This window comes from Pygoscelis adeliae, unplaced genomic scaffold (assembly GCF_000699105.1).
Source record: "Pygoscelis adeliae isolate BGI_AS28 unplaced genomic scaffold, ASM69910v1 Scaffold318, whole genome shotgun sequence".
Classification (NCBI taxonomy): Eukaryota; Metazoa; Chordata; class Aves; order Sphenisciformes; family Spheniscidae; genus Pygoscelis; species Pygoscelis adeliae.
Genome location: NW_008825430.1, coordinates 2,483,489 through 2,511,092, shown reverse-complemented (window position 1 = coordinate 2,511,092; position 27,604 = coordinate 2,483,489). Strand labels below are relative to the sequence as shown.

At 38.3% G+C, this 27,604-nt stretch overlaps 1 protein-coding gene across 1 annotated transcript; it reads left to right on the top strand.

Moving 5' to 3' along the window:
• On the top strand, positions 1–26,656 carry SPPL2A (signal peptide peptidase like 2A). The gene is made up of 16 exons (XM_009330985.1): positions 1–27; positions 797–916; positions 2,189–2,371; positions 3,201–3,290; positions 6,706–6,839; positions 8,996–9,147; positions 11,321–11,417; positions 12,810–12,911; positions 13,618–13,699; positions 14,010–14,084; positions 14,794–14,850; positions 15,008–15,061; positions 15,490–15,589; positions 16,470–16,547; positions 16,890–17,050; positions 23,907–26,656. The coding sequence occupies exons 1-16, from the start codon at positions 1–3 to the stop codon at positions 23,979–23,981; spliced, it is 1,587 nt and encodes a 528-aa protein (XP_009329260.1). The 3' UTR covers positions 23,982–26,656.
• The last annotated feature ends 948 nt before the right edge of the window (positions 26,657–27,604 follow it).

The window sequence follows — 27,604 nt, the reverse complement described above, 5'->3', positions numbered from 1 at the left end:
ATGAGGTCATCTCCCAGTTTTCTTAAGGTGACACTTCTTTGAGATACAAATGGCGCTTATTTGTTTTCACTACGTCGCAGCTGTAGCTACATCTAATCCTTAGTCTATTCATTTATCCAGTTAGATCCTGACCTTTATTAGTATATTAATGCTTGGGGAGAAGTATATATCCCTAAAACTATCAGACGTTTTAAAATTTGTATGTATTAGCAAATAACAGAAATCATGTTACGTGAGGGACTCAGAGAGTAATCTTAAGAGACACCAGTATTTCCTTAACTACACAAATTCTTGAAGTACACTGGTTGATCTCTTTGTGTTTACAGTTATTTGATAAAAAATATTCTAGGAGTTGCCATATAATACCTGTATTAGTAGGGGAAATTCCAGAGTCTGCAAGGAGAGAAAGACTTTAACCCACTTTTCCATGTACTGTTTTAATTGCTTTCTATGTAAAATTTTACACTTTTTGGAAAGTATAGGATACGGAATCTGAAATCATTTGCCTGGGTTTCTTGATGGTATTCTACTTGGTGCCATGAACTGTACATGTAACAAATACATTGTATTTGAAATGAGGATAAATAGTTTTATACAGTGACTTGATTTTTACTCTTTTCCCATCCTGCTTTCAAGCTACCCATCTCTCGTGGAATCAATCACTATATAAAATAATTAATTGAATAAGTTCCTTTTCTCCAAACAGCTCTTTCTCTTGCTAACAGCTTTTTAGAAGAATATCTGTATACTGGTAGTCTGAACTTTTTTTATTTCAGAACACCCTGGTTTATTGCAGGTAACTGCAGATGAGGGGATCCTGCACGCTTCTGGAAATGGTGTGCCTCCAGTAACAAAGGATTACTGCATAGTTTACAGTTCTAAATGGATATCTCTTCCAAAGAGCCTGGACAATGCTGTAAGTAGCTTATAATCATACTCCCTAAGAAAACTAGGCTGCAGTGTGAATTTGGATCGGCTATAACTGGTCTTCAAAATTTTGAGTTAAATGGGTGCTACACTGAATACTTACCTTTTTGGGTTGTGTGGTGTCCCATCCTCCCCCCGCCCCAAATCTCTATAGTGAACATTTCTGTACTTTAAAAAGTGAGCTCCTGAAGTTTACAAAGGTGATACTCTCTCTGTGCTTAGAACTGGTTTTAAATACGTTTATATATTCAACTGATACTGTTAATTTTTTTCTTCAGTTGTTATCAGTATGTCCAAGTTTTAGATTTGGGAGTAAAACTTCTGTTTATTTGTTTGCAAAAATTTTGTAAACTTGTGAAACGGATTTCTTATACCGATTCATCAGTTTGATCTTCTGTTTAATTGTCTTGAGAACATGTGGTGGAATAGGAGATTATCTGCAATATGTCATCATGCCATGTTTCCTGAGCATGTCTCTTTCAGCCAAACTAGGGTGTGAGGCAGAAACAAATCTTTTTTGTTTTCTTTTTTTTTTTTCTTTAGGCATTCATCTTATAAACAGGAAATGCTTTGTGTTTGGAAGTGATCAAGGCACTCTTCTCTCCCTTCCCTCCTGTCATTCATTAGCAGGTTAACTCAATGTAGAACAGAGTAAAAATCATTTGTCTGCCCTGAACATATTTGCTGTGCTACTTTGGCCACTGAGGTGTCTTGACTAACTAAAGAAAACTGGCAATCATTTAAAAATAATTGTCAATACTGCATTGAACTTTGAAATAAGGATAGAAATTTTTTTTTTTTTTTAATTCTTTTATAATAAGTAGTATGTTATCAGGCTCGCCAACTGTTTTTGAACAAGTATTATACTTCAGAACTCTGGTTATGTTGTATCTGTCAGTGCTCTTTTGGCTTCTGAAGCCTGGAAATATCACAGTGTACAATGGATTCCCCAGAACTCGAAGCAGTGATTTTTTTTCTATATAATCAGTTTCTTATGTTTAAATTAGAGCAACAATTGCTGTGAAAATGCATTTAGAAACAGGCAGATATTTCAGCTATATGCTGCTCTAAGTGTCCCTCAGTATTGCAGGCTGCAGAAACTACTGCTCTGATTTTATATTCCTGAATTAATGATTCCTTTCTGTTATGCCTCTTTCTGGCAAACCTCAGATTAGGGAGCATAGGAATGTCTTCTAGATTAGTTTGCAGTATCAAATTTCCTACTTTCATCACGTTCCTCTTCTCCCTCTTCCCTCTGCAGACTTTCAGGACTCTGGAAAACCTGACTTCTACGGTACTCTGCAATTCTTCTCAAGTTCCTTCTGGCTTAATGAAGGACAAAGCAGTTGTAGTGATGCGAGGAAACTGCAGCTTTTTGGAGAAAGCAAGAATTGCACAAAGTTTGGGTGCTAAAATGCTGTTGATTGCCAGTAAACCTAGGCTGGTAAGTTACAGCATACCGTTTTCTTCTGTAGTGAAATAGTGTGTTATCTATTTGGTCTGATGCAGTGTTGTGCAGGGTTAGCTGAGAGAAACCCCAAAAGCAGAGGACCTTGGCAATGTGTGGGACTCCAGCCAGAGTCGTTACCCTTCCCCACAGAGCACTGTGCTGGCGCGACTGCTGTTCCTGAGACCGAGAGGGTCACTCCGAGTTAGCTCTGTGCGACGCTGTGTTGTATCGTCTAAAAGTATCTACAGCGGAATTGTATTTTTAATCTGTTCCTTGTATCTTTAATCATGTTTCTGAATGCAAATGCTTGTCTTTGTCATTCCCTACTTTTAGTGTACTCTGAACTCCCTGTAGTCTTAGGTGATACTTTGTTTTAGACATGTGTGACAAAAATGAGCTAGGAAAATGTAATCCAAAATTGGAAATTAAAAAAGGCATTTACAGAGAATTCTGTTGCTTTTTGTTCTCTATTACAGCTGCAACATGTATGAATAAATATTTGCAATTTATGAATTTGTGTGATTATCATGAAAAGTTAATCTTGTTTTAAAAGCATAGAGAATAAAAACAGAGTTTTGATTCTCCCTTGTAATGCTATAAAAGCACGAGAACTTTATGAATCCAGATGTGTTGGTAGTATCACTTGTTTTGATTTAAGTACATCTGTCTTCATTAACCTTTTGCAAAAGGTGATGAATGAGCTCTCTTTTTTTTTTTTCCTTCCTACAAATACACTGAAATTTAAAGGATAATCTGCTTTTAGGGACCTAACTTGCTTTGCAGTTAGGCTCAACATACTTACCACTGACACTTTCTCTTTTAGTCTCCTCTTTCAGACAACAAGACTGATTTTGAAGATGTGACTCTTCCAGTTGCTCTTATAAGATATAATGACATAGTAGATATGCAGCTGGTAAGTAATATAAGTGCAGCATGTTATGATTTGTATAAACTTAGGTTTTTAAACAAATAAAATAATTTCGGGTCAGATATGGATGTCTGCCTGATTTGGATGTGCATAGATACTGCTTTCAGTTTCACAGAAGAGGATGGATATTAAGTCGTGGGAGTGCTAGTCTTCCTAATTCAGGTTAATTTGAGAGAATGATTGATTAGAACACTGGGGATGGGAAACATAATACCTAACTGGAGGGAGGGTAATCTTAGAAGTCTTCCTGCTCAACAAGATAAGCAGCCTTCCGTTGCAGATGCCTGACATACTTCAAGAGCTATAGCCTGAGAGGGCTGCTCCTTTACGCAGGAGCCAGAACAGTTGAGCTTGTACCTACTGGCAGGATATCTTTCAGGGAAGCAGTACCTTATCAGGTTGGATCTTGAGGAAGGTGTGAGGGTTTTTTTGTCTTTGCCAGATGGTGAGCTAGCATGACTGCATCTCCTACAGAGCAGTTAGGCAGTGTAGTTTGAGTTTCTGCTGATGAGTTCATGGTGAGATGCCAAACGTGTCATTAAAATATGGTAGTTGTGGTGTCTCCTACACTTTGTAAGCAGAGGAGTTTGTTTTGGGGGTATTTGGAGTTTGCTTTCCTTGACATGTAATATTAGGATACAGAATATTGCAGAGGGTTTTAAAGAAAACAGTGTCGTATCTTTGGTGTGGCTTTTTCTGTTGTTATTTTGTTGTTGTTTTGTTTTTTATTTAGTATTAAATAGCTTTGCTAGGCAGGAGTTGCACTGCACATGTTTTTCTGTGAATAGCAGAGGCGAGCACTAACCTGTGTAGTGTTAGCTTCTTGGACTGAATTTGCAAGCTCACTTCACCATTTCTGCTCTTAATCTTCAGAGCTGCCATGGGAGGTTGTCTTAGGTAAGTATGCATACTGAAACCTGCCTAGATGTATAGGACTTTGGTTGTTTTCTGTCTCTTCCCATTAAAGATTGGTTCTTGCCGAGCATTGACATGACTGAAGGTTTGTGATGACTGTCCTCAGTCTGCCATAGCCTTGATGAATACTGTGTTTTGGTTCAGGTTATCCTCTGTCTCGAAATTTGTTCCTTCAAGTAAGACGAGTGTTGTTTGCTTAGTTGAGTGGTTTTAAGATATGCCCTACTAACATGAAAGGGAACTAGGGCAAGGTTAGATCCCTAATTTGTTCTGAGTCTTCTCTGCACCACTTTATTACCTACTGCTGCTTGGGGTGGTGTCATGTGGAATCACTTCGGTATAGCTATAGTAATTCACCGGAGTAGCTTTGCTAGTGGATTAGTGTGCCAGATGATGTCTCATACTGCTGTTGAATCAAAGAATTCGGTTTTGTCTTACGATGAGACCACCTTCATAAAAGTAGTGAGGAACACAGCCTAGACTACAAGTGATCTTCTCCTAGTTCTGGTGCAGTTTTTGCCAAAGCCTTCTCTCACGTCGCTGGCAGCTGTTGTTTTGAATGATAGGTGCTGCTTCGAAGCTGGCAGCCATTGTATTCTTCCTACTACAGTTGTATTTCCGTTTTAACTCTTTTCAAGGCTTCCAACTTTCTCCTTTTATTTAGAAGAGAGAGACAGCACCAGCAGGTAGCTAGTTTGTATAAGCATTCTTTCTACTTTTTCTTAGAAGACTTCACCTCTGTTAGCTTTCACCATTCAAGTCAGGTATATTTTGAGTCTTGATAACAATAGCAGAGTGTTGCAAACCTTCTAGTAAGTGGACAGCTCTCTTGCAGAGTTGTTATCTGACGCGATGTATTTGATTCTAGTGCTCCCTGTGGTGGAAGTTGAGACTTTGCAAGTTTTTAGTGAAGAGCAGAACAATAGGAACAAAAGGAAACAGTCACTCTAGATTCTAATTCTATATGAATTCATTCTATATTAATTCATTCTAATTCTATATGAATTATTCACATAATTCATATGTGAATTATTTATGCTTTATAAGATTTATGAAACTTAAAGGAAAAACTGGATTAAGACATGCTGGAATTTAATACTAAAAATGTATAAGCCTTTAGGTTTCCTGGGTTTTTTTGGCGCTTTTTTTGTGTCTGCGTTTTGGTTTGTTTGGGGGTTTGTTTTCTTTTTTTACATACAGGATGCTGTAATTTGAATAGGGTTATTTTGCCTTTATCTAATGTTATGTTCCACTTCATACAACTGCAATGTTTTACTAGAATTTTATTTTCTTACTTGTTTTCTGAACTTCCATAACTTCAGGCAAAGGAATGATTCTGACTTCTTTAGCCTGCAGTAAGGTTACTATCTGTAACTAGATAATTCAGATGCTGAAATGAATCAGCTTTCTTCACATATGGCCAGTATATTCCACTACACCACTCAGTTTCCCATTCAGTCTCTCCACTGCCAGTTTGATCTTCCTGTATCCAAACCTGCCTGGTATGTTCATCTCCTCTTCTGCTTTTATCCCACATGCAGGCTGTTAACAAATCTGGTTTTCTGCTGCATCTATGAATTCTGTTTTCACTGTAGGATTGCTTTAGATGCCTTGACTGACTTTGACTAAAACAGCAAACCTTTCTTCCCTACCACCTTCCGTTCCCTGTCAAGTTATCATCCGTTGTTTCTTAAATCTCACCTTTCAGTCAAATGGAAGCATCTTGGTTTTGCTTTCAAGATTTTTGTACAATTTGGTAGCAGTTATGGCTCCATGTTCCCTCCTATCTTCTTCAGTGTCCTTCAGCTGATCATTTTTTTACTTTGGTCTTAATTTTTAAGTAGTGTGAAATTGCTTTCTTTTCTTTTGAATCCATCTCAAATCATGTTCGTGTAAAGCTGTTATTAAGTAACTTTCTGCCACCTTGAGTTTCCACTGTGTCCTGTCTGAAGCATCATGCCTGTATCTGAACTGTGAGTTTTGTGGTTTCAAGAGCTAGAGGCAGACCTCTGCTGATACCTCAGTGGACCTGTGAGTTTGTATTTCAAGTTCATTGACTCAGATATGCTTTCCTGCCGAGCAGAAGTCTTTGATAGTACTTGGTACATTTGGGGGATGAGAAGCTTTTGGGCTAGAGGCACAACTTCGCAGAAGTGTTGAAAGAATGCAGAGAAGTACCATTTTGCCTTGTGGTATCCATATGTTTCCAGAGCAGTAGTAATGGGGTTGTTTTCAAACCTGACCATCCTGAAAGGCAGCATGGAAAGCATTGCTTTGTTACAATGACCAAGGCAAATATATGGGATGTCTTGTGCACTAAATTGAAAACTTGCTCTCAGCATTGTGTAGGTTAAGAGCAGGAAATCATGATGTGCATCTTGTTGGAAAATAAGCAATATAAGTTCTGCATTGTCCTTATGGACCAACTTGTATGTGTGTTTTTTGTTTGTTTGTTGTTGTTTTGTTTGGTTTTTTTTTTTTTTAGATGCTTGGAAATGAAGTTAACGTGACTCTGTATTCACCACCTTTGCCAGAGTTTGATTGCAGTATGGTTGTCATCTTCCTAATTGCTGTGTTTACTGTGGCACTAGGAGGCTACTGGAGCGGAGTAGCAGAACTGTAAGTTTGTTAAATGGCACTGCTTAAATTATGTGAACTACATATCTGTGAAAACTGTGACTATGGTCAGTGAGAAATTGTGTTCTTTTACGTTGGTAGTTAAAAAATTAGAAGATCTAGGTGCAATTAGCTGTTCTGCCGTGAAATGCTTCGGCACTGCAACCTTTGAAAAATCACTGTAGGTCTTTGAGGAACCTTGAGTAGTAGATTGTAAAAGTCCCTGAGGGATAATGCAGCTCTTGGGAGGAGGAATGAGTTAACATTTTGACAAATTGCCAAATACTCTGTAACTGGCATCGTAATACTCCAATATCCATGATAGAAAGTAGGTTTTTTAATGACACCTTTAAAATCCAGTGATCCAAGAGGTACAGGCGTAGTTGTATGTAGTGTTTGCATTGGCAAGGATCTGTACAACTGTTTCATCCCGGCTGGCTGTGCAGCACCCTCTGGGATGTCTCTGCACCGTGCTCCTGTCACGAGGAGGACTGGGGAGCGCAGTTTGGTTGTGTCTGGGTGGCTCCGGACAGTTAAAGTCCAACTAGGCTTATCTGCTTCAGCTTGATGTGTTATCTGGTGGAGCACCAGAGCCAGGGGCAATAGCAGCTCTAGGACTAGGCAGGGGCAAGGAGGCAGCAGCCGTCCCTGTGCAGGGGAGGGGAGGGGGTGGAAGTGTAGAATGTGGCAAATGGAGGGAAACGAGGGGTAATAGGGGTTTCTGCACTGTGCTTGAGGGATGTGCGGCTTTGTTTAGAGAAGTGAAGCACACTCGATGCACAGAACTGGTTTTAGTCTGGGGTTAAACTGGATATAGCTGGCCTTCCAGAGCATGGTGGTATTCTGCAGTACTTCTTGGATGTCTGCGTACGTTGAATGGACCTAGGGCTTCCCAGTCTCAGTGGCGTTCTCCTGCTTTGCTCCCCAGAACAACAGGGAGTGGGTTGTATGTGATAACAACAGCTTCCTCTTTCCCACTAGTTATGCAAATCTAGTGATTTTACAGAGATTAAAGAAGTAGAAGGAGGGGGGGTGGTGTTTCTTTTTTTTTTTTTTTTTAAAGGTTGGATCTGATTATGCTTCTTTTTTACCCTGCAGTGCTATAGGGTGTGGCTGCACTGAATGCTAAAATAACAAAATGTGATGCTGTCTCCCATATTGAAAAATACCTAGATGTAATTATATTAAACTTGTTAAAGTGCACTTTCATAAATGTAGGGTGAGCTTCTTTTTTTTTAAAAAAAAAAAAGCTGCTTATTCAAAGCATGTCCTCTGAGAAGGTGATTCATCTAACGAAGTGTCTTACTCCTGTGGGTTTTTCTCTTTTGAAGGTAGCTGTTTCAGTGCTGAATTCAGCATTTTGTAGGTAGGTCCTGGGATTTGTCAGGAACATGCTATCTGATGGGCAAGTTGCACTAGCGTCTGTACTAAAGAGTAGTAGGACTATCTGCTCAAAGAACAAACACAACAATTTAAGTCTCCTTATTTTGCATGGTGAGGTATAAATGTGGAGTATGTACACACAGAAATCTTACTCCCAGTGAAAATCCCCAATTACACCCCCTCTCTTTCACATACTCTGTAATTATGAGAGGGAAAGGTAAAAGAACTAGTACTTAGGTAGCTTCATTCTGCTAACATGAATGGTTTTTGCAGACACTTAATGCCTACAGTTGATGTTCTAAAACAGTGTGTAATACCCATGATTTTGATTTATCATAGACATATTTGTCAGATTGACTACATTTAGCCCAATAAATATTGTAGTCAGAGGTGATGTGCTAATAGAGTTGAGTGCACGCATCCTGAAAAGGAGTTTAAGAGTTTTGATACTGGACTACTTTTCCTCACATGGATGAGGGTTTTGGTTGGGGGTACTCCCTAAAGTTGGCAATCGCCACACGATTGGAAAGGAGGGCAGTTAAGAATCTTTTCCTTGTGATCTATGCTAGGTTAGAAGTGCATATCTCCGTTAAGAAATGGAGAGAGACTCAATAAGCATACCATTTTTCTGTGATTTTTAAGTCTAATAATGGTATGAAGGATTAGATTGAAATGCTCTCAGTCTCAATGCTTTAAAACCAACAATTCTGGTCCAGGTAAAACACTTTCATAATCTGTCACCTGAGGTAAATGTGTTTGTCGTTTTCTTAAAACAGTGAGAATTTGAAAGCGATAGCAACTCCTGGGGAGAGAGAAACAAGACGGAAGAAGGAAGAAAATGTTACTTTCACCCCTGTAACAGTTATCTTGTTTGTTGTCATCTGTTGTGTCATGCTGGTCTTACTTTATTTCTTCTACAAATGGTTAGGTAAGAAACAATTAATAATCTCATTTGACTTATTTTTCTGCATGATCTTATTAGCTGTCTAAGTCTGAAAAGCTAGATTTCTAAACTAAATGTAATTATTTTAACTGTTCTCTCCATGTATGAGTTGAGGGTTGAAAAGGTGTAGTTGCTACTTAAAAAAGAGAAAAGCTTTCTTCTACTGTCTTACAAAGGCTGCCTTGGCAGCGCTTATCCTGAAGGAAATAGTGTGGAGGAGAGGTGACTAGCGACTAGTAAAAAAAGTGTACGATGTATGTCGATATTCTTGGGAGGATGGCAATGATAACTTAGTAGTGTTTAGAGTGAAGCTTTTGTAAGGTATTGCTACTTTGACATTGAGTTTGTGGTTGCAGTACCCTAATTAAAGTATCAGGCGAAACAGCATTACCATAATGGAATAAACTCAGGCATGCTAGCAATAAGGAAAGTTCTTGAATTATGCAATTCCAGTAAAATGTAGTTTCCAAACTGTTGGTTGATTTTTATTTTCAATTTTTTTTTTCCTGCCCTCAAGTCATGCAACCAGAAAAGATACACTGTTTTAAATTACACTTTTTAGTATGAACAATGTAACTTTCATTCTGAAAGCTTCCTAAGTTTACTCTTTCCTAGAATTTGTTACCAGTTAACCTCCTGCTTCTGGCAAAAGAAACTTCACCATCCTGACTTCTGATTTTGTATAGCTTTTGTTATCTTGACTATGGGCAATGCTACCTTTACTAAACTTGTCCCGCTCAAAGACTGATGAACCTTTTAATGTGATCAAAAGGTTTAGGTTAAAAATGTCCCCTGTTTACTCTGAGATGTTTCAGGTGAGATATAGGAAGAAGTGAAGAAAGAGGCTTCTTAAAGGATAAGGGGAGAGGAGTAACAAATTTGTTAGGGGGAGGAAGAAATATGAATGGTTCAAAGAAAATATGTAATAGCTGTTTGCTAAGAAGCCTTAGTTCTGTGCACTTTGGAGCAGACGTATATGAAATTTCTTGGAGGTAAAGAAGCTGTTACCACGGTATGACGTGCTGTCCCAGGAAAAAAAATAATCTGTATTTAATTAAAAACAAGCCACCAAAAAACCACCAATTTGCTATGTCACTACTATAGCGTGTGAATGTAAGTCCTAATATCAGTACGTGGAGTTAAGATCAATTCTGTAACTGAAATACTAGGGAGGGAATGTTTCCAGCACAAAGCCAGTTGCAAAGCTGAGCTCTACGATGGAGTTTTCTGTATCTCTTCTTGTGAGTATTCAGGCATTATTAATTCTGCATTGTTGCCTCAAAATTTGAGATTCCTTAAACAGCTGATTTCTTACTGGCTTCAGAGGAACCTGTTGTGTAAAACTTCTTGTTTTGCCTCTCGGAGGCTTAACAGATCATAATGGCGCACGATCTTGGTTACAACTATAAAATCCACCTTTCTTGCCTGTTTTTTCAGTCATCTCCTTGTAGGTATCAGAATTGCTTTCTAGCCAGACCCTCACTACCAAAAAAGAAAACCCCCAAACCGCAACTAGCAAACAACTGGTTTTATTGTTTGTCCATGTTTCAGGGTGCTTACCATAAGTTAGAATACACAATATACTCTAAGTTAGAACATGGGATATGGAGTTTTTTCCTAACCAGGTGATTCCTAGCTACGTAGAAATTTTTGGAAGGGATAGGGTGTTTAGTATCTTAAAACGCCACCTAAATCATCAGTCAGATCTTGGGGATGCTGAAATTCTTATGCATAAGCAGACAAAGTGATTAAAAGGAAAATTTGAAGTGAGGAGTATTAACAGAAGTTGAGGAAGCTGGTAGTTGTAAAATAGTACTTTGGTTTTAGCCATAACCAAATAAAAGTATGTGAAAGCAGTAACAGGTGACATTTCTTCTTAAAGAAAAGGGAGGGAAAATTAAAAAAAAAAAAAATTTTTCAATTCAGAAGTTTCAAAACTTTAGTCTTTGCTTGATGAGAACTCTTGTCATGGCAGAGACACTGAGAATTCAGCTCTTGCTGTGATCAGCTGGCTATAGTCTCCAATGGCTGTATCGAGCAGTGCTGTAACTGTTAACAGTGTATATCAAATGTACATCGTTGTGTTTGATTCCTCTTTGCTGGGTTTTTTTCTGTTGTGTTTTGTCACTGATTCCCATCTTCCATTCTTTTTATCTAGTGTATGTTATAATATCAGTCTTCTGCTTGGCATCTGCAATGAGTCTATACAACTGTCTTGCGGCTTTAATAGGAGAAATACCGTTTGGGCAGTGCAGGTATTGTACACCTTTCAACTATTGTAAATGTAAGGTTTCTTTTTGGTATTTTCTGGTTGCTACTCAAGGTAGTGTGAAAATACGAGAACAGTTTGACAAGTTGTTTCCTGTATGGTTTAGCGTGCGGGATTGTTACAAAAGAAAATTACAAGCTCCTTTAATAGATATTAAAGGTATCCGTAGCATAATCAACAGTTAAAATAGTGTTGCGGGAGACTTGCTGCATTACCCTTATTTGAAAGCATTGCTATAATCAAACTTGAAAGGCTCTGCTTGGCTATCTGAGCTCAGTTTTACAAAATTCTGATTGCCTGTAGGGTGTGCTCACTTTAACTCTCTAAGGGGGGATCCTGCACATACTTTGTTTGCTTGGCAATGCTAAATAGTTTCCAATTCTTAGTGGACTGTTTTGAGCAAGTACTATGCGATAGGCAATAGAGGTTTTCTTCCCTCATCTTAATCTGTACTGTACCTGTGACAGACCAAGTTTTAATTTTTTCTTGCAAAGGCAACATGTTCCTCGTGTCCTCTGTGTTAGAAGCTAGCGGTTACAGTCCTAACTCGGGTAGTGGATTATCAGTATGTAGGTGGCCTCTTCTTACTACTTCGAGTTAAATATGCTGCAGCTATTAGTGAGTATGAGAACTTCCCTGTTTTCCTCCCCTGTATTTTCACTTTAAAAACCCCTAATGTTTAATGCAACAAATGGTTCTTTTCCCCCAAAGAATAATGCTTATAAGCTTGGAAGCCTAAGACTATGTTTGCGTGTTACTTAGTACAGGATATTAGTGCCGGGTGATCCAGTAGCACGTCAAAGGTAGAGATCAGGTAGAAAAGATAGCAGGTTTTGTGTAAGCTGCAGGACAGGCATTGCTTCTGTCAGTTAATATCAGTTCAAGAACTGTCCCAGAAAATTGAGTAGGCAGTGGAAACAGATATTGGCTCACAATTTTGCAATACGTAGTTATTCTATTTTTTAATCTTGTGTTATGTGTCCTAAAATTGATTTTTTTCTCCACCACTGTGCCTTTCTGGAATCATGACATGACTGTCCCTCGCTGACGTAGTTCTGGTAGCATAATTGTTACATGACAGAAATGGATTAAATAAATTCATCTGCTTGCTGCCTTCCCTGGATGTGTTTGCTAAAATGAGGACTGGCCATCAAAGCCCAACTTGGCTTACTATCTGTGGGCATGTTTTCAACACAGCCCAGAGAAGGACCGGTGCTGCAGTTGCAAGAATAATGCCACCTGAGTCCGGACAGAGCAAACGGGCAAAGGTGAAGCTCTCAGGATGAGAACACCTTGTCAGCTTAAGGACTCACGATAGCACGGGCTTGTGTTTTGGCTGTTGCAGGCTTTCTTTTTTAATTTAATTATTTTCTTTTAGGATTGCATGCTGCAACAAAACCATTGAAGTGAGGCTTATTTTTCTTGCTGTATTCTGCATAGCAGCAGCTGTTGTCTGGGCAGTGTTTCGAAATGAAGATAGGTAAGTGATGCATTCTGACTTAAAAGAGTAATATGAATAATTGTCATTAATGAACTTCCCATCGTATAACTAATCCTGGAGCATGGCATCCTTCTAAACTCCAGTGCCGATTTAAAAAAAATCATGAAAGTATTTATGAAGCTTAACAAGCATGGGAATAATAGAGAACAAAGCTATACAAATGAACTGTGTGGTAATTTGGAGTTACAAAAAATTATGAAGATGAGGAAGAACTAGCTTGATTGCTAATGATTGCCACAGAGGAAAAAAAGGCAAAAATAGCGTAGGGACCACAGGACCTATGCTTCCTATGGTCCAATGGAAGCACAGGACCACAAATGCACAAATGTTATAGTAAAATCCTAAGTAGCATCTTGAGCCAGATGTTAAGGAGGGCTTCCAATCAAGTGAGCAATCATCCAAAGTGAATACCAAGGCCCTGTTACAGCCTCTGTTCAACTCATTTTCTCTGTAGTACGCTGATAAAGAACAGTTACCTAGTTATGATCAGAGACTAGTGTAAACTGACCATCTCGAAACTAGTGGTTTTGGTAGCAATACTTCCTAAAAACTAATTTATTGCTTTCCAATCCATTTTGTGATCTTGCTATTTCCAGCAAAATCTAAAATTATTATTGCACTTACATTCCAGCATGAATGTACATTCCAGTTTGAACAATGTGTAAAAATGTGTTCTTATTTTCAGGTGGGCTTGGATTTTGCAAGATATTTTGGGAGTTGCTTTCTGCCTAAACTTTATTAAAACACTGAAAATGCCCAACTTTAAGGTACTGTAAGTTGCTTACCTTAAGAAAGCATTCTAATGCCATGAATCTGTAAGTTTAGTGTCAGGAAGTAGGTTTTCAACACTCAAGAAACATATATTAAAAAAAAAAACCCAACTTTACCATTTTTAATAATTAAGAGAAATGAATCCTGTTCTAAAAGTTATGCCAGAATAAAAACATGGGGGGCAGGGAGGTGTGGGGGTTTGGTTTGGTTTGGTTTTTTTTAATGTGGTGGTACAGTAATGGTACCAGAATGTAACTACGCAGTCCTTGAAAACCTACAGTAATATTTTCTTTGTTTTTTTGCCAGTCCTGTGTGATACTTCTAGGCCTTCTCCTTCTATACGATGTATTTTTTGTCTTCATAACACCGTTTATCACAAAGGTATGTCTGTGAATTTATCTCTAAAATAAAAATAAAAATGTTGTCTGGTCACTGGGGCAGTATTTTTGTCAAACAGATTAGTGTTTTCAGTATTCTCAGTGCAGAAATGCTGACTTCCTTTTTCTTTTTCCCCGTTTAAGGCAGCAATGGCCTAAATTTTTGTCTTGTATGGGCAATAGAGCGTAATGCTTGTATAGGTGCCATAGACTTTGTTAAATGACTAAGTTTTCAGCAATCACATGGCCAGAAGTAAGCTGTCCCCAATTGTATGACAGTGTGATGATGAGAAATTATTGTCCTCCAGTTTTCTTCCTTCTTTTGCTTTTAACACCCATATGTTGGAACATGCTCTAGTACTTTCTGCGGTGCTCGTTTGCAGTGTAGTGTGACCTGTATGCAAGCGTACCTTCTTTTATTTTGAAACAGAAAGCTCATGGCAGAAAAAGCTGATGTGTTTTTATCTAAACTTCCAGCTACATCTAGTGGATTTGTTTTTTGTTTTTTTAAAACAGCTATTTTAGGCTGGACTACGTGTTTTTAATGCAAAACAATACTGTCTAATACTGTACAATACTAGTGCATTCCTTTTGATATTCAGGATTTTTCTAATCCTGAATTGTAAGATGAGGTACAAGCAGTTTTTGTAAATATAGTAGGAATGTTTTGGTATATTAAACAACTAACTTTTGAAAAATAACCTTAATTTCAGAATGGGGCAAGTATAATGGTTGAAGTTGCAGCCGGTCCTTTTGGAAACAGCGAAAAGGTATGAACAGTTGTTTTAATATGTGCAACATAAAAATACTGACATTGCGTAGCTAATTCATAGCGTGCTTTTCAGCATAACTTTCTCACAAAATATAGCCAGCTTCTGCTATTTTCTTTTAAGTATTAAATACCTGTTGACTTGGGTTTGATCCTAGAATGATGGAAACTTGGTGGAAGTCCCTACTGAACGCTCAGCTCCCCATGAGAAAGTAAGGATTGTATTTCAGATACTGGATTTTTAAGTGATTCCCTCTGAAAAGACTATTCTTTTGGGGAAAACCTGACTGTCCAAATTTCTCTTCAGGGCCTGGATATCATTGATCAGTACTCTATAGTTAGGTTAATAATCCACACTTGTAATTCTCATTATGTGGTTAAATGTTGTTTTAACTTTTTTGTTTGGCGTGTGCGTATTATATGTAAATCTGAAATTCCAGCTTACCTTAAGCTTTATCCACTCTCTATGTTGGTTTCTGGTTTTTACTTTAGGTTCTACCTATTTTGAAGTTCTGCATTAACAATTAATTAATTACATTAAAACTGTTTATTAATTTAAGCAAACAAACAAACAAAAAACCCAAAACACCAGGATGCTTTAGATTAGATTTATGTGGGCTTCTGAAATACTGTTTTACAGTTACCTGTGGTTATTAGAGTGCCTAGACTCGAATACTCCGCTTCGACACTGTGTGACATGCCATTTTCATTGTTGGGTTTTGGAGACATTATTGTCCCAGGTGAGCAAATGTTTTTGGCAATTGTAACTTACGATTAAATATTTTGGTTTTGATTCTCAACTGACTTGTGTTAGAGTTTATTCTACAAAGAAGTTACTGAATCAAATGCAGCAGTTTGCCTTGATCTGTCAGTGCAGAATACAACAAACGCCACGACATAAGAAAGCTTAGTATGTTACAGAACACTTAAATAGTGAAGGGTTTTGGCTTTTCTATTGCACTGTGTTGTGTAAATACAAGTCCCGTGGATAAATCCAGTTGTCAGTATTAATTAAATCTCATCGAAATCTCACAGAAAGCAAATATTCTGTGACTTCATAGTATTTTCGTATCCTCAAGTACCTAATTAGAGGTGAGGTGATGGAAGATGTGTTGTCAAGTTTTTGCATCTTTCTTAGAAGAGCTGAATTTTGCCATAGTTGGAGTCTTGAGCAAATTACTTCAGTCGGGCACAAAGCACCATCTTGTGAACAGCGTGCTCTCCCTTTTCCTGTAATTTGTACTGAGGCAAAATCGCTGGTTGTTAAGAGCGAGCATCAAAATCCTATTGAGGAAAAGTATTAAAACTAGGTTGTTACTCTTCTGTATTAATGCCTTCAAAATTGAAAATATCACAATGTAATTAGCTTGCTTAAAAAACCAAAACCTTTTAACACCAAGCTCACTTGGCTCATATTTGCATTATGGTTTAGATTTTCAAGACTTACCATAGGATTTCTTAAACTGGTTCTTGGCTTTCCAGAAATAAATGGCAAGAAGATAACATACAGTAATGGGAAGTTTTACTACAAATTCTTTTTATGCTGCTTCGATTTGGAGGATTGGGGAGAAAAAAGTTCACGGCTAAATATTTCATTAATTTTTTTTTTTTTTTGTCAAGGGCTTCTTGTGGCCTATTGTCGAAGATTTGATGTTCAAACAAGTTCATCTTCTGTATACTACATTTCCTGTACAATAGGTAAATCACGGTATTTCAGCAAAGTTAATCTTCATGTTAGCTTTTTTTAAATGGCAGAACTACATAGTTTTCTTCAGGTGAAGGTTCAATGTTGTCAAGAATCTCTTCATAATCTTTTTTTTAATGTGCCTGCCCATATTTAAGGTGAGCATTCTTTATGGTAGTCAGTTGCTTTGAGAAAGTTCGCAAATACAGAGCAACCTATTGTCCCTCTTTTCTTCAATTATATTAGCGAGGAAGACACTACTTAAAAAAAAAAAAAAATTCTGGCTTACTAAATGAGTGACTTAATTTAAAAATTCACCTGTTCTTGATTGTGTATGTATAAATATCTTTTTATAGCTTATGCCATTGGTATGGTGCTGACGTTCATTGTTTTGGCGTTAATGAAGATGGGACAACCTGCCCTCCTCTATCTTGTACCATGTACACTCATTACTAGCTCGCTTGTTGCTTGGAGGCGCAAAGAGATGAAGAAGTTCTGGAAAGGAAGCAGTTACCAGGTAGGCTGGATGCCTTGAGTATTTTGTTGTTAATTCCTTTGAGTATGTGCTTCTCCAAGTACTTGGTAACACATCACTCGCAATCCAATTTTTGCTAGTCTTAATGTTGGTTATCTTCTGGGATGAATAAGGAAAAATAGTCTTTACTCTTAGAAAATCTTAGTCTAGTAGTTGACACAGCAGAACAAAGCTTAAGGGAGATGAAATAGCTGGTTCAGTACTCACGGGAAAAAGTCATTTGTTCTGTTTTGTTTTCTTTGAAATGCCTTTTTCATGTTTTAACATTCCTCAACTATCATTTTGATGTGGTATAACATGAGTCACTGAACTAAGCATCTAGATTTCAATCTGCACTAGTCCTGTATTAAGAGACAGTTCAAACAAGTTGGTGATCTACTAGAATTTTAGAAACTTTCCATGCATCACTGGTGCCCTGCATCGTCAGGATTGTATGGAGCATTCAGCAACAAAATAGCTGGATGGTTATATAGCTGTTTTCTACCACAGCACACGCTGTGTACGTGCTGCCTTGGGTATTCTGCATTTCCCCTTTGGTTATCTCTAACGCTGCCTAGGAACTGCAGTCCTTAAAATCCCACCGGCTGTCTGCCTCTGCCTGTTGACACGTGCACATTCCCCCTGACTTGTCTTGCTGCAGTAACCAGTGTGCCAGTAGCCCTTGTGAGCTGGCGTTTCTCGTAAGACAGACCAGTCTCGAGATTACTCTAAATTTTGTTTGAGACCTGAAGTCCAATATTGTTTGAATTCAGCGACCATCTCCTGTATCTAGGCTGTGTTAAACTCAGCTGAGAGAACGGATAGTCTGACGCGGGGGGGAGGTGGGCGATGCGGAGTTGATGGTGAGCAGCTCCTGCTTTTTCAGCTTCTGGATTGCAAGGTTTTAGTGGGTCAGTGGGAGTCAAGGTGGTGGTAATTCTTGGAGATGTAAAACTGCAGGCATGCAGCTCCTATAGTATTATCAGATAAATGCTACCTTTTGTGGATCTAATATTCTACACCTGCTTCAGCTGGAGGTTGGCTAGGTATGAAATTCCTCAGATCTTCAGCTTTAACTAGATACTCTGTCTTTTTGTCTACAAAAACAACTCTTCTCCTTTCATAGGTCCAGTGAATAGAAATGTTTCTCTGTAGGTCAGAATGAATTTGGCTTGCCATGCATTTTTATATAAATTGGTGACTTGTTTGCTATTCTAAAATAAACAGGGTGGCGTATATGAAGCCCAGTAACTCTGGGACTGTTGCGGGGGGAAAAGCTTTTGCAATTTATTTTCCTCACTTGAGTTCTGAGTAAGATCGGCCTAAGTAAATCTGGCAAGGCTCTAGTGACAAAAATTTCTTGCACTTCTCATAGCAAAACTCATGCTTGGAAGAATTATGTTGCCATAGTAGTTATTTCAAGTCCTTTCAACTGGTTTCTTGAAGGATTAAAACTGCTCTGAACTTCAGCTTGTTTTGAGGTCAGATGACTTCATTTCTGGCACAATTTAAAATGTTGATTTCCACCCCCACTCCACCATCCCTGAGTTAGATTTGTCTGTGACTGAACACCTCTGTGTAACTTTACTAATGCCTATTTTTCTATAACTTTCTGAAGAACTTTTTCTGTATTAATTTTTTTCCAGGGGGTGTTATTCAAGTTGCACTCTCAGAATGCTGCAGTGTTGATCTGTCTCATGTGTTGTCTTCCCCACATAAAACTGTATTTCGAACTGTCCTTACTGAACTTGCAAACAAGAGGGAAAAAAAAAAAACCACAAAACAAACCACAAACAAACACCACCACCCCCCCCCCAACACCAGGGTTGAAATCTCCAACTTTCAGTGCTCATTCTGAGGAGGAAAGATACAGAAAGGTGACAGAAGACTATTTTTTTGCTACAACAATGGTAATTTGGACTGTAGCAGAGCTGCCCATTGACAAGGGTGACCAGACTTCTGTGGAGGTTTGCTTTGTCCTCATGGAAACAGAGAAACCTTGCAGACTTGTTAGAGCAAAGTGTCCTAAGAGTAGGGGTACAAAAGCATGTACAGTGTAACAGGTGACTAAACTTCATGAATGCTGCTGTTTGTTTATAGTCCATTAGTTAGCTTTTTTGAGTTTTAGGATTTTCTGATTTTTGTTGTATATGATTTTAATAATGGAATGAATTTTATTTAGGTATTGGACTCCTCCAGGACGCCTTTGCTACAAGGTGTGATTATGGCCTTCTTTTAATGCAACTTTATGAATCATCTTATGGTTTCTTTTTTTTCTTTTTCCCCCCTCTGCTTCCTCTTTTCACTCTTTTTTGCATCTATTTTCTTTTTAATTTTTCTTTTCAACTCAGTAGAAGCGGGTAGAAGTGAAGACAAGCTATAAATCTGTTTTTATGCTTAGGTGTGGTGGTTTTTTTTTTCCCTTTCTTTAAAGGAATACAGGAAAACTTAATATAAAGTACCAATGGAGCCATGATTCCTAAGCCTGAAGGCAGGCTTTGTATGCCTCTCTACTCTATAATTTCCCAAATCCCTAGGAGTGTCTTCAAATATTTAGAATTGGTGTTAGCTGCTCGACTGTTACCTACATGGTTACCTATATGGAAGAACTTCACCTAATTTTTCTGTGCCACTGCATTGACATGAAAACCTGCTTAGTGCTAAACAACAATTTTGTTGTCCTCTGTTATAATGTTCAGCATTACAATTTGCCTTCAGTAGCCATGTCTACAGTCCCTCTATCATCTTATTACTCGAGAGTATACTTTATCCCGTGCTGTCTGCCATGCTTGCAGTGGGATAGGGAGCAAGGATTCGGACCAGCTTTCGTGGCCTTGCTGCTGCACAGCTTCTGGACTGCAGCGAGAAGGTTTAACCTTAATATGACTGCTAACACTGATGGTATTTATTATAGCTGTCCGCTGTCTCAAGCACAGCATGGAGAGAGCAATGCAAGCTTTCAAATTTCAACTTCTTGCAGAATTTTAGCGTTTAAATATAATCTTGAATTATAGTCACCAGTCCAGAGTTACACATCTATTTATAAAGCATAGCTTGTCTGCCCTATACACTGAAGACAATTTGAGATGGTGAACTCTGCCTGACTGTGTCTTAAATTCTGAACTAAAAAGTACTTTTCTCATTAGCTTCTTTCTTCTAATAAAGAGTACTTTAACAATTTAAGTCTCATTAAAAAGGCTTAATAATAAAGAAATTAGATACGAACCCAAGAAGAGGTTAGGAAGTGGGAGGGGTTGAGTGCAAATTAAAATCAGATGGCCAGACTGTATTTTTATAACTTAAAATTCTTCTGTCCTGCTGCGTGCCCTCAAGTTCTTGGATAGGATTGTTAAAATCAGTTTTTCAGTTTCTACTTTATGCATATGGGAAATACTTGACTCCCTAAGATAGCTCTGAGGTCCCATAATTCTCAGCTGAGAGCACTTCTGTTTCTGCATAATGATGCAGTCTTAAATTCTAGTTATGCTGTGTGCGGCTTTTCTATGGAGTAGTCTTGAGCTGTAATGGGTTGCTGCACAGGAAAACACTTTAACTATTCACTGAAGCACAGGGATTTCATGGGAGAGTAATGTACCTACTTTCCTACCACCAAATGGGCAGTATTGCTGCTGTGAAGTGTATAATAAAGGTTTTTCTAGGTTTTCTGGGTTGCTTATACTCCTCGTGTATGCCTGCATGATAAACTAATTTGATACTTATTTCCCAGTTATTGATTTAATTTAAAAATACTATTTGTTTTTTGTATCGGTACAATCTATGAAATCAGTTTAGTAACATCATGAAAAATCCAGTGGACTAACGCAGCTTTGAAGTCTTCTAGATAGAATAGCCTTGCAACTCTTCAGAGATTGTCAATTTGAAGTGTTTAGCAGGCTTTCTTATCTCTCTCTGAAATAATAAATCAACAGGTTTGTTATTGGCATGTTACACAGCATGCACCTGCTGTTTAGGACTGCAATTTTAAATCACATGTTTAGATACTTGCAAATTAATCATAGCTATAAGTCGTTACGAATTATGTGAATGCAACATCATCAGAGTGAATCTTGCAGTCAAGTGTGTGCATAGGTGCTATGTATTCTTTTACAGGTAGAAGTTTGTATTGCCGTTTCTAGTTTGGCTCTGTGTGGGGGGCTTTTTGGTGGTTGGTTTTTTTTTTTTTTTAAATTTTATTTAGGGTTTTTAATAGTTCACCGTGTTAGGAGATAGCTTTGTAAGTAAAATACATTTATGTTCAACCTATCTTGACACCCCTCCTTAAAAACTGTCAGGAATTTGGATGTGGGAGAAAAGCTTCTGAATCTCTTCCACTTTAAAAACGTTCATCAGCTCTCCACAATGGGCCGTCTGATTCCTTTGGCAACAGCTTTGTCCAGGATTTTAGCATGGTGCCTTCGTCTTGCTGCTGGTTTTCATAAAGATTCCTGCAGCTTCTGCTGAGGCTTTGAGGATGGGGTTGTCCTGAGAGAACCTACAACTGAGATACCCTTGTGGAAAAAGCTGCTTAATGCAATCTTATGCTTTTAGAAAGGCATCTGTGGTCCCTGACTTCAAGTTGTGGGCTATCCTCCTTCTATATGGTGGAGGGATTAGAAATGGGGTGGCATGGATTTTTTTTTTTTTTTTTTTTTTTTGGCCTTGTAACATTTATGTCTATCAAAAAAACCCAAACACCCTTTATGGTCCATTTTGGTTTTAAAGTCAACCTAAAAATCTGATATATTAAGCAGAGACTTTAAAATTTAAATACAGGTGGTATCTCCAGCATAAGTACGTTTTGTGCTACTTACCTTGTTGTAGGATTAAGAGAAGAATCTTTGACTTTGGAATACACTGAATTGTTGCAAATAGTGTTAACTCTTCCTTCTGGAAGCATCTTGTCAATTTAATAGGGAAACGTTTTACAAAAATGCTTACCAAAGCTACCTGCTCAGTGCCAGCTGTTAGATGATCCTCCCTAGGATGAAGGAAGGTACATGGCGTTACTTGATGTAGTGTGGTACTGTTGGGGGTGGGGGTTGGTTTTTTTTTTCCCCCCGGAACAAATACTTCAATCCTCATCCAAAATGACGGTTTGACTTCTGTAATTGTAGGGAGTGTTTTGCTTTGGGTGACTTTTGATGTGGGTTTTTGGTCACAGTGCCAGGGGAAAGTTCTAGATATACTGAAGTGAATGCAATCTTGTCATTAGCACGGGAGCTTGGTATTCACTGCTGGACTGAGTGTGTGCTATTGCTATAACTCAGTTCTTGGGTGTATCGGCAAGACTAGTGCCTGCCTGAATTCTTCTTGTCTTAATTCTGACACGTGAAGGGTGGGATGTGAAAGACCTTTTCTGGTTTTAGTCAGAGTGATACTGTGGGCACTAGGCTCTCCTAAGCCTTACCCACGTCCCAGTGATTTGTTTCTGCCTTGGCACTGTCATCTCAACTTACTGCATGGCATGCTGGTGCGTCTGGATTGGGAAACAGCTTGTTTAAGCAAGCCTGCTTTTAATAAGGTACATTTGTATACCTTGCAATGAAACAGTTGTGTTGGTGTAGAAGAAGGTATGGCACAGAGGTGGGTCACGGCTAGAGAAGAAGAGAGAAGTTAATGGAACTACTCTCTTTGCCCTATATATAGAATTATACCACACTGAAGTGCGTATGACACAACAGTGTCAGAGCCTGGCTTTGTCTTGCCAAGGATCCTCTAGCGGGTGCTAGTAAGGCAAGAAAGCAATCGTGTCCTCATCGCATGGAAATCTGCCCAGCTTAGAACCCACGCGGTGAGCAGCTGTTTGACAGAAAGACGGGGAGCCTTGTTACTACCGGGCAGGCTATGCCACTATAGAAGAAGGTATGTAGGGTTTTCTGCCTCTTGGTGCTGAAAGCAGTATGCCCTTGTGCTAATAATCCAGCCACGCCGGGCATATGAACTCCTTGACGCGTCTGTTTTTCAGCATTAGTTTTACTACTTCCGTATCTTCTGTCCCTGGTTGTCAGCTGTCAAAACTGCCCAATCCTTGGCCTCTTCTTAATTATGCTTGATTCCGAAGCCCTCAAACTGATGGCTCTGTTTGTCACGCTAACGAATGTGTATATTACCTCTGTAATTTATTCCATGCAATGACTTGTCCCAGGGAGGAAACCAGAGCCTTCACTGCCTTCTAGGAATAGAGCAACGTTCAGGGAAACAGGCTGCTTTTTCGTCAGGAGAAGTACAGCGTTGTCTTGTGTTATTCAGATGACCTAATCGGTTACTTTAATTGGAAAGTATAATCAGTCTATATAATAATCTGGTTTAGATTCTCTTCTGTTGCGGGACTTTACAATTCCATTTCCTTTATCCTTTTTAAAATAAAAGGAAAATTTACAAAGAAATGTTGCCAGTACAGTTAGTTTGTACGAACTGTAATATAGCTAGCTTTTCCTGTCATGAAAAGAGAAAGCTAGTCTTTTCTATTCGAGCTATTGCTTGCTACCTGTAAATGTTAGGTAGGATCCTGGGATCTATTTCCAGTTCTCCAAACAGCATCTCTGGAAAATTTGCTTAACCCTAATCGGCTTTTTTGTTCTCTGTATTTAATAATTGAGACACTTTTGACTCAGAAGTTTAATTTCTTGTAGAGGACTTGGTTGGAGAATGCTTTTGTAGCGGAAAGCGTTAGTTAAGAGAGCTTTGATTATTTGGCTTTTCTGATCTATAGAGGACTTCCTATCTGTATGCTGCTAAAACGCACTCTAACACACGTTTAATTACATTTCTCTTAGCTAACAAATACTTTGGACCAATGGGGGGAAAGCAATATTTCTTTATGAAGAGCCATCTCTTTTTTTTTTCTTTTTACATTTAGATGATGGAACACCTGGATTATACAGGAAATGAAGAAAGCACAGCATCAGCCAGTGAACAGCCTGGAGGACAATAACATGTAGGATCCTGATTTAAAATAGTATTCAAATTTTCTACAAATGAATTACAGTAAATTTGGTGAAGTTTTACAGTAGAGTATTTCCTACTCTGTGTAAAGGGGTTTTTTACTCCCGCACCTATATTTTTATGGAAAATATTGTTAATAACATAAAAGTAATCAAAATAGACTTGCATTTTTGCAGCCAAACCATAGCTAGTAAAACCGTGCCTTATTTTGATTTAAATAAAAGGATATTTTCTATGCAATTTTCCAAATGTGTTTCTATACAGTATATTTTTATAAAGGTTTCTCGCCCATATCAGTTTGATGCATGAAGCGTTTTCTTAATTTTAAGAGTAGTCAAGTTTCATTTAAAAAAAAAAAAAGTACAGTACCCTTCATAGGATTCCTTTGCGGATTTTGAACGCAAAGATTGGTAGTAATGTAACTATAGCAACTAAAGAATGAAACTATAGTTCCATTGCTACAAGTAATTGAATAAACAGTGTGTATGTTACTCTATGTACGTTGTAAGCCATAAAATAAGTAACAGGGCAAATTTAGCTTGGGATTGTGAGCTTTTTTCCACTCCCCCCTCCCTATAGTATCACTGGCTTATGCCTTAATTGTGAAAATTGTTGAGCTCCAGTGCAAGTCTTTGGATTATATGCATCGCCAACCATTTCCAGAAAAATAAAAGGGGGGAGGTACTTACACAGTGGTTGTGGAAACTTAGGTGCAGCTCCTGGAATAGTTGACAAACAAGATGGTGAGAAAGGCAAGAGGGTTTTTGCTCAAGAAGTGCTATTTCGGGGGGTGGGGTGAAATGTTAACCCTGGCCTGGTTCTTCTCCTACCCATTGAGACTAGGTCTACATTTGTGGTCTTCATTTGGCTGTGGATCAGTTCAAAGGGATGGGGGAAGACAGGACAGATTTTTTTAGCTTTTGCACCATATTCTTTTTTTTTTTTTTGAAACTGGTTTTGAAAATTCTTTGCAATTGGTAGACAAAACAACATGTTTGAATAGTGCTAGTAGTGCCTGTGTTAGTTAAGGCCCATGCATGTGTTTAACTTGTTTAATCTTAATTTGTTTTTGCTTTTAAAGACTTGGAAAAGGAGAAATAGTTTAAATCATTAGTTTGCATTTAGAAGAGTTTGAGTTTGTTTGACACTTCTCTTTTTTCAGGAAACTGCAAATTGAGGGGGATTAGGCATAGAAAATTTGTGTAGCTGTAATGCTAACACTTTACACCAAAGAAAATTGGAGAAGGCAACAACAGGAAACCACTGAGTTCACTTAGTGCTAATGTCAGGTAGTCGTTAAAACATTTTTCCTATTCTTTAAATGAATGTCATTCCTATAGTCAGTAAAAGTTCAAGAACTCTGGGGAAAACAACCGAGTAAGCACATGCTGGGCAATGGCAATGCAGGCTTTCCTGCAGAGCCTCACAGAACTGCCTCAGCGTTCGTCTGAAGGTCACCTCTAGACATTTATAGTTAGTTTGGGGCATGTCTGCTCAGGAAAACTTACCCAGATTAAATCTAGTTTAGCTAGATGTACTTTGGAAGTATGCTAATTAAAAGAATTGTAAATCTATATTGGCAGTTAACAAAGGCTTACTGCAAATTCACCGCTTTACGTAACGTATATCAAGTTTAAACTTTTGTTCGCAAGAGTTGGGAGCAGACAAACTTACAGCCTGAGTATCGGTTGTTGCCATTCACACAGATTCACTGAGGTGCCAGTTGATACGGGTAAGATAACCACGCTCTTTGCAACTTCCCTAAGAAAACAGAAATTACAAACAGTTTTTATGTGTTAGTAGTTGCCCCTCTTGACTTTCTTGACCTAAGCTTGAACTGACAGCCTCAGAATACAATGATCTTGCGCACCGTCGTCAATTTTTATTTGACTGGCACTTAATAATAAATTACAGCATACCTCAGTGTGCCAATAGCAGACTGAAAACTTGTCTTCTGATGTGTTGTTGTGCTCTTTGACAAGCCCAGTATCTGCCAAAGTTAAATGGTTATGAAGGAGTTTCTGAAAATTCCTGACGGAGACAAAGAAGTCGTAACTCATTCAAAGTCACGCACCACTCAAAGCTCTCAGAAGCTTCACAAATCTATGTAATATGACTCCTTTTTCTCTTTGAAATCTTCTGCATGGAGGATTTATTAAATTTTCAGCTGTAAATGATAATGGAATTAGTATAAATAAAGACGACCTTTGGCAACGTCAGTGTATTCAGCAGCTGGCTGTGGAAACTCTGTCTTGTTCTGTGCCTAATTACGCTCCATGCCTGATCATGCCTGAGGTTTCACACACATGTGCTGCAGTTCAATGGGATGGATGTAAACTAACTTTTTTCTTTCGAATGCTTAGATGCTTTGTTTACAAAAATTAAGAATGGAGTTTAAAATTTTATATAAATAATAGGTTAGCATTGACTACTGAAATGAGGTTTTTGTAAGTTCAATAGAACTGATTGCAACACTTCTAGCAATTTTGAATGTTTTTAATATTAAATTTGGTTGGGCTAAACACTATGCTAAAAGCCTTTTTAGTCATACTTTAATACAAAAATCTTACTACCTTTTTGTTATATGTTTACTGACAACAGCCCCCTTCCTTATGACTCTTAAGTTATCACTCGAAGGATGTTATTAATAAATGTTACTTGGAAGAAAATAGTTGAGTAATTGCTTTGTTCTGACTCGTCTTTTTCTTACTGTGAACGTTCATGGCAAAACAGTTAACGCTTCGTAATACCAAGTAAATTAAAAATTCATGATACACCCCCGTAAATATGTAGTTGCAGTTTTTATCCGTCCTGCCTGATGTATCAAAGTTACGATTCTGTTTGTAAATACCTATGTGGCGGTTTTGGTGGATTGCTTTTTTTTTCCCCGTCTTTTTTTTTTTTTTTTTTTTTTTTGCAGGGGCAGGGGGCAGAACTGAAGTCTGTGAATTGAGCTACATCAATTTTACTGGTCTAACTCAGCGAATGCTTGTTGCACAGCTGTTAGCCAGGGGGCTCTGTGAAAGTATACCTGACAAACAGCGAGTTAGAAACTTAACACGTGCAAACTTCTTCATGGTAACAAGCTTACTTGCGTTCAGCCTAGGAAAAAGTGCTGTAGAAGTATTGTTCAACTGAATGTGCTTAGCCTTAGACATGAAGGGCAAGAGGAAGCCAAGCTTCAGTCTTGAAACCCAGGCTGGGTTGGAAATATTGGTGGGGGAAAAAAAAAAATCACTGAACCTGAACACACTTGATGTGTGATCCTTGAGACATCCCTAGAACCCTGTGATAGCGTGTTTGTATTTAACATGGGTTTTAAGTATTTTGAGCCTCTTCTGCTCATACACTGGAGGTTCCAGTAGCATTGAGTCACAGTAATTGAGTACTTAACTGGGAGAATACTCTCCAAAATGCTCTTTGAATTTACTTATTTTAAAAAGTAGACAAGTTAGGAAGGACAGACACAGCTGCAATCAGCAAACTTGTTTTTCACTGTTCCCCATGCATTCCGTTGTTAAGGCTGGTACATTTGACACTTTAGCAAATCTGCAGATCTCAGAGGCTTGAAAATTGCAAGCAGAAGAGAGGCATTTTCTTCTAAGGAAGAGG

Bases quoted from the DNA above. Each gene is read 5' to 3' on its own strand.
- SPPL2A (XM_009330985.1), top strand. From the start codon at position 1: ATGAGGTCATCTCCCAGTTTTCTTAAG. The intron at 917-2,188 runs GTAAGTAGCTTA...TTCCCTCTGCAG, and splicing joins CAAAGAGCCTGGACAATGCT to ACTTTCAGGACTCTGGAAAA. The intron at 12,912-13,617 runs GTAAGTGATGCA...TCTTATTTTCAG, and splicing joins GTGTTTCGAAATGAAGATAG to GTGGGCTTGGATTTTGCAAG.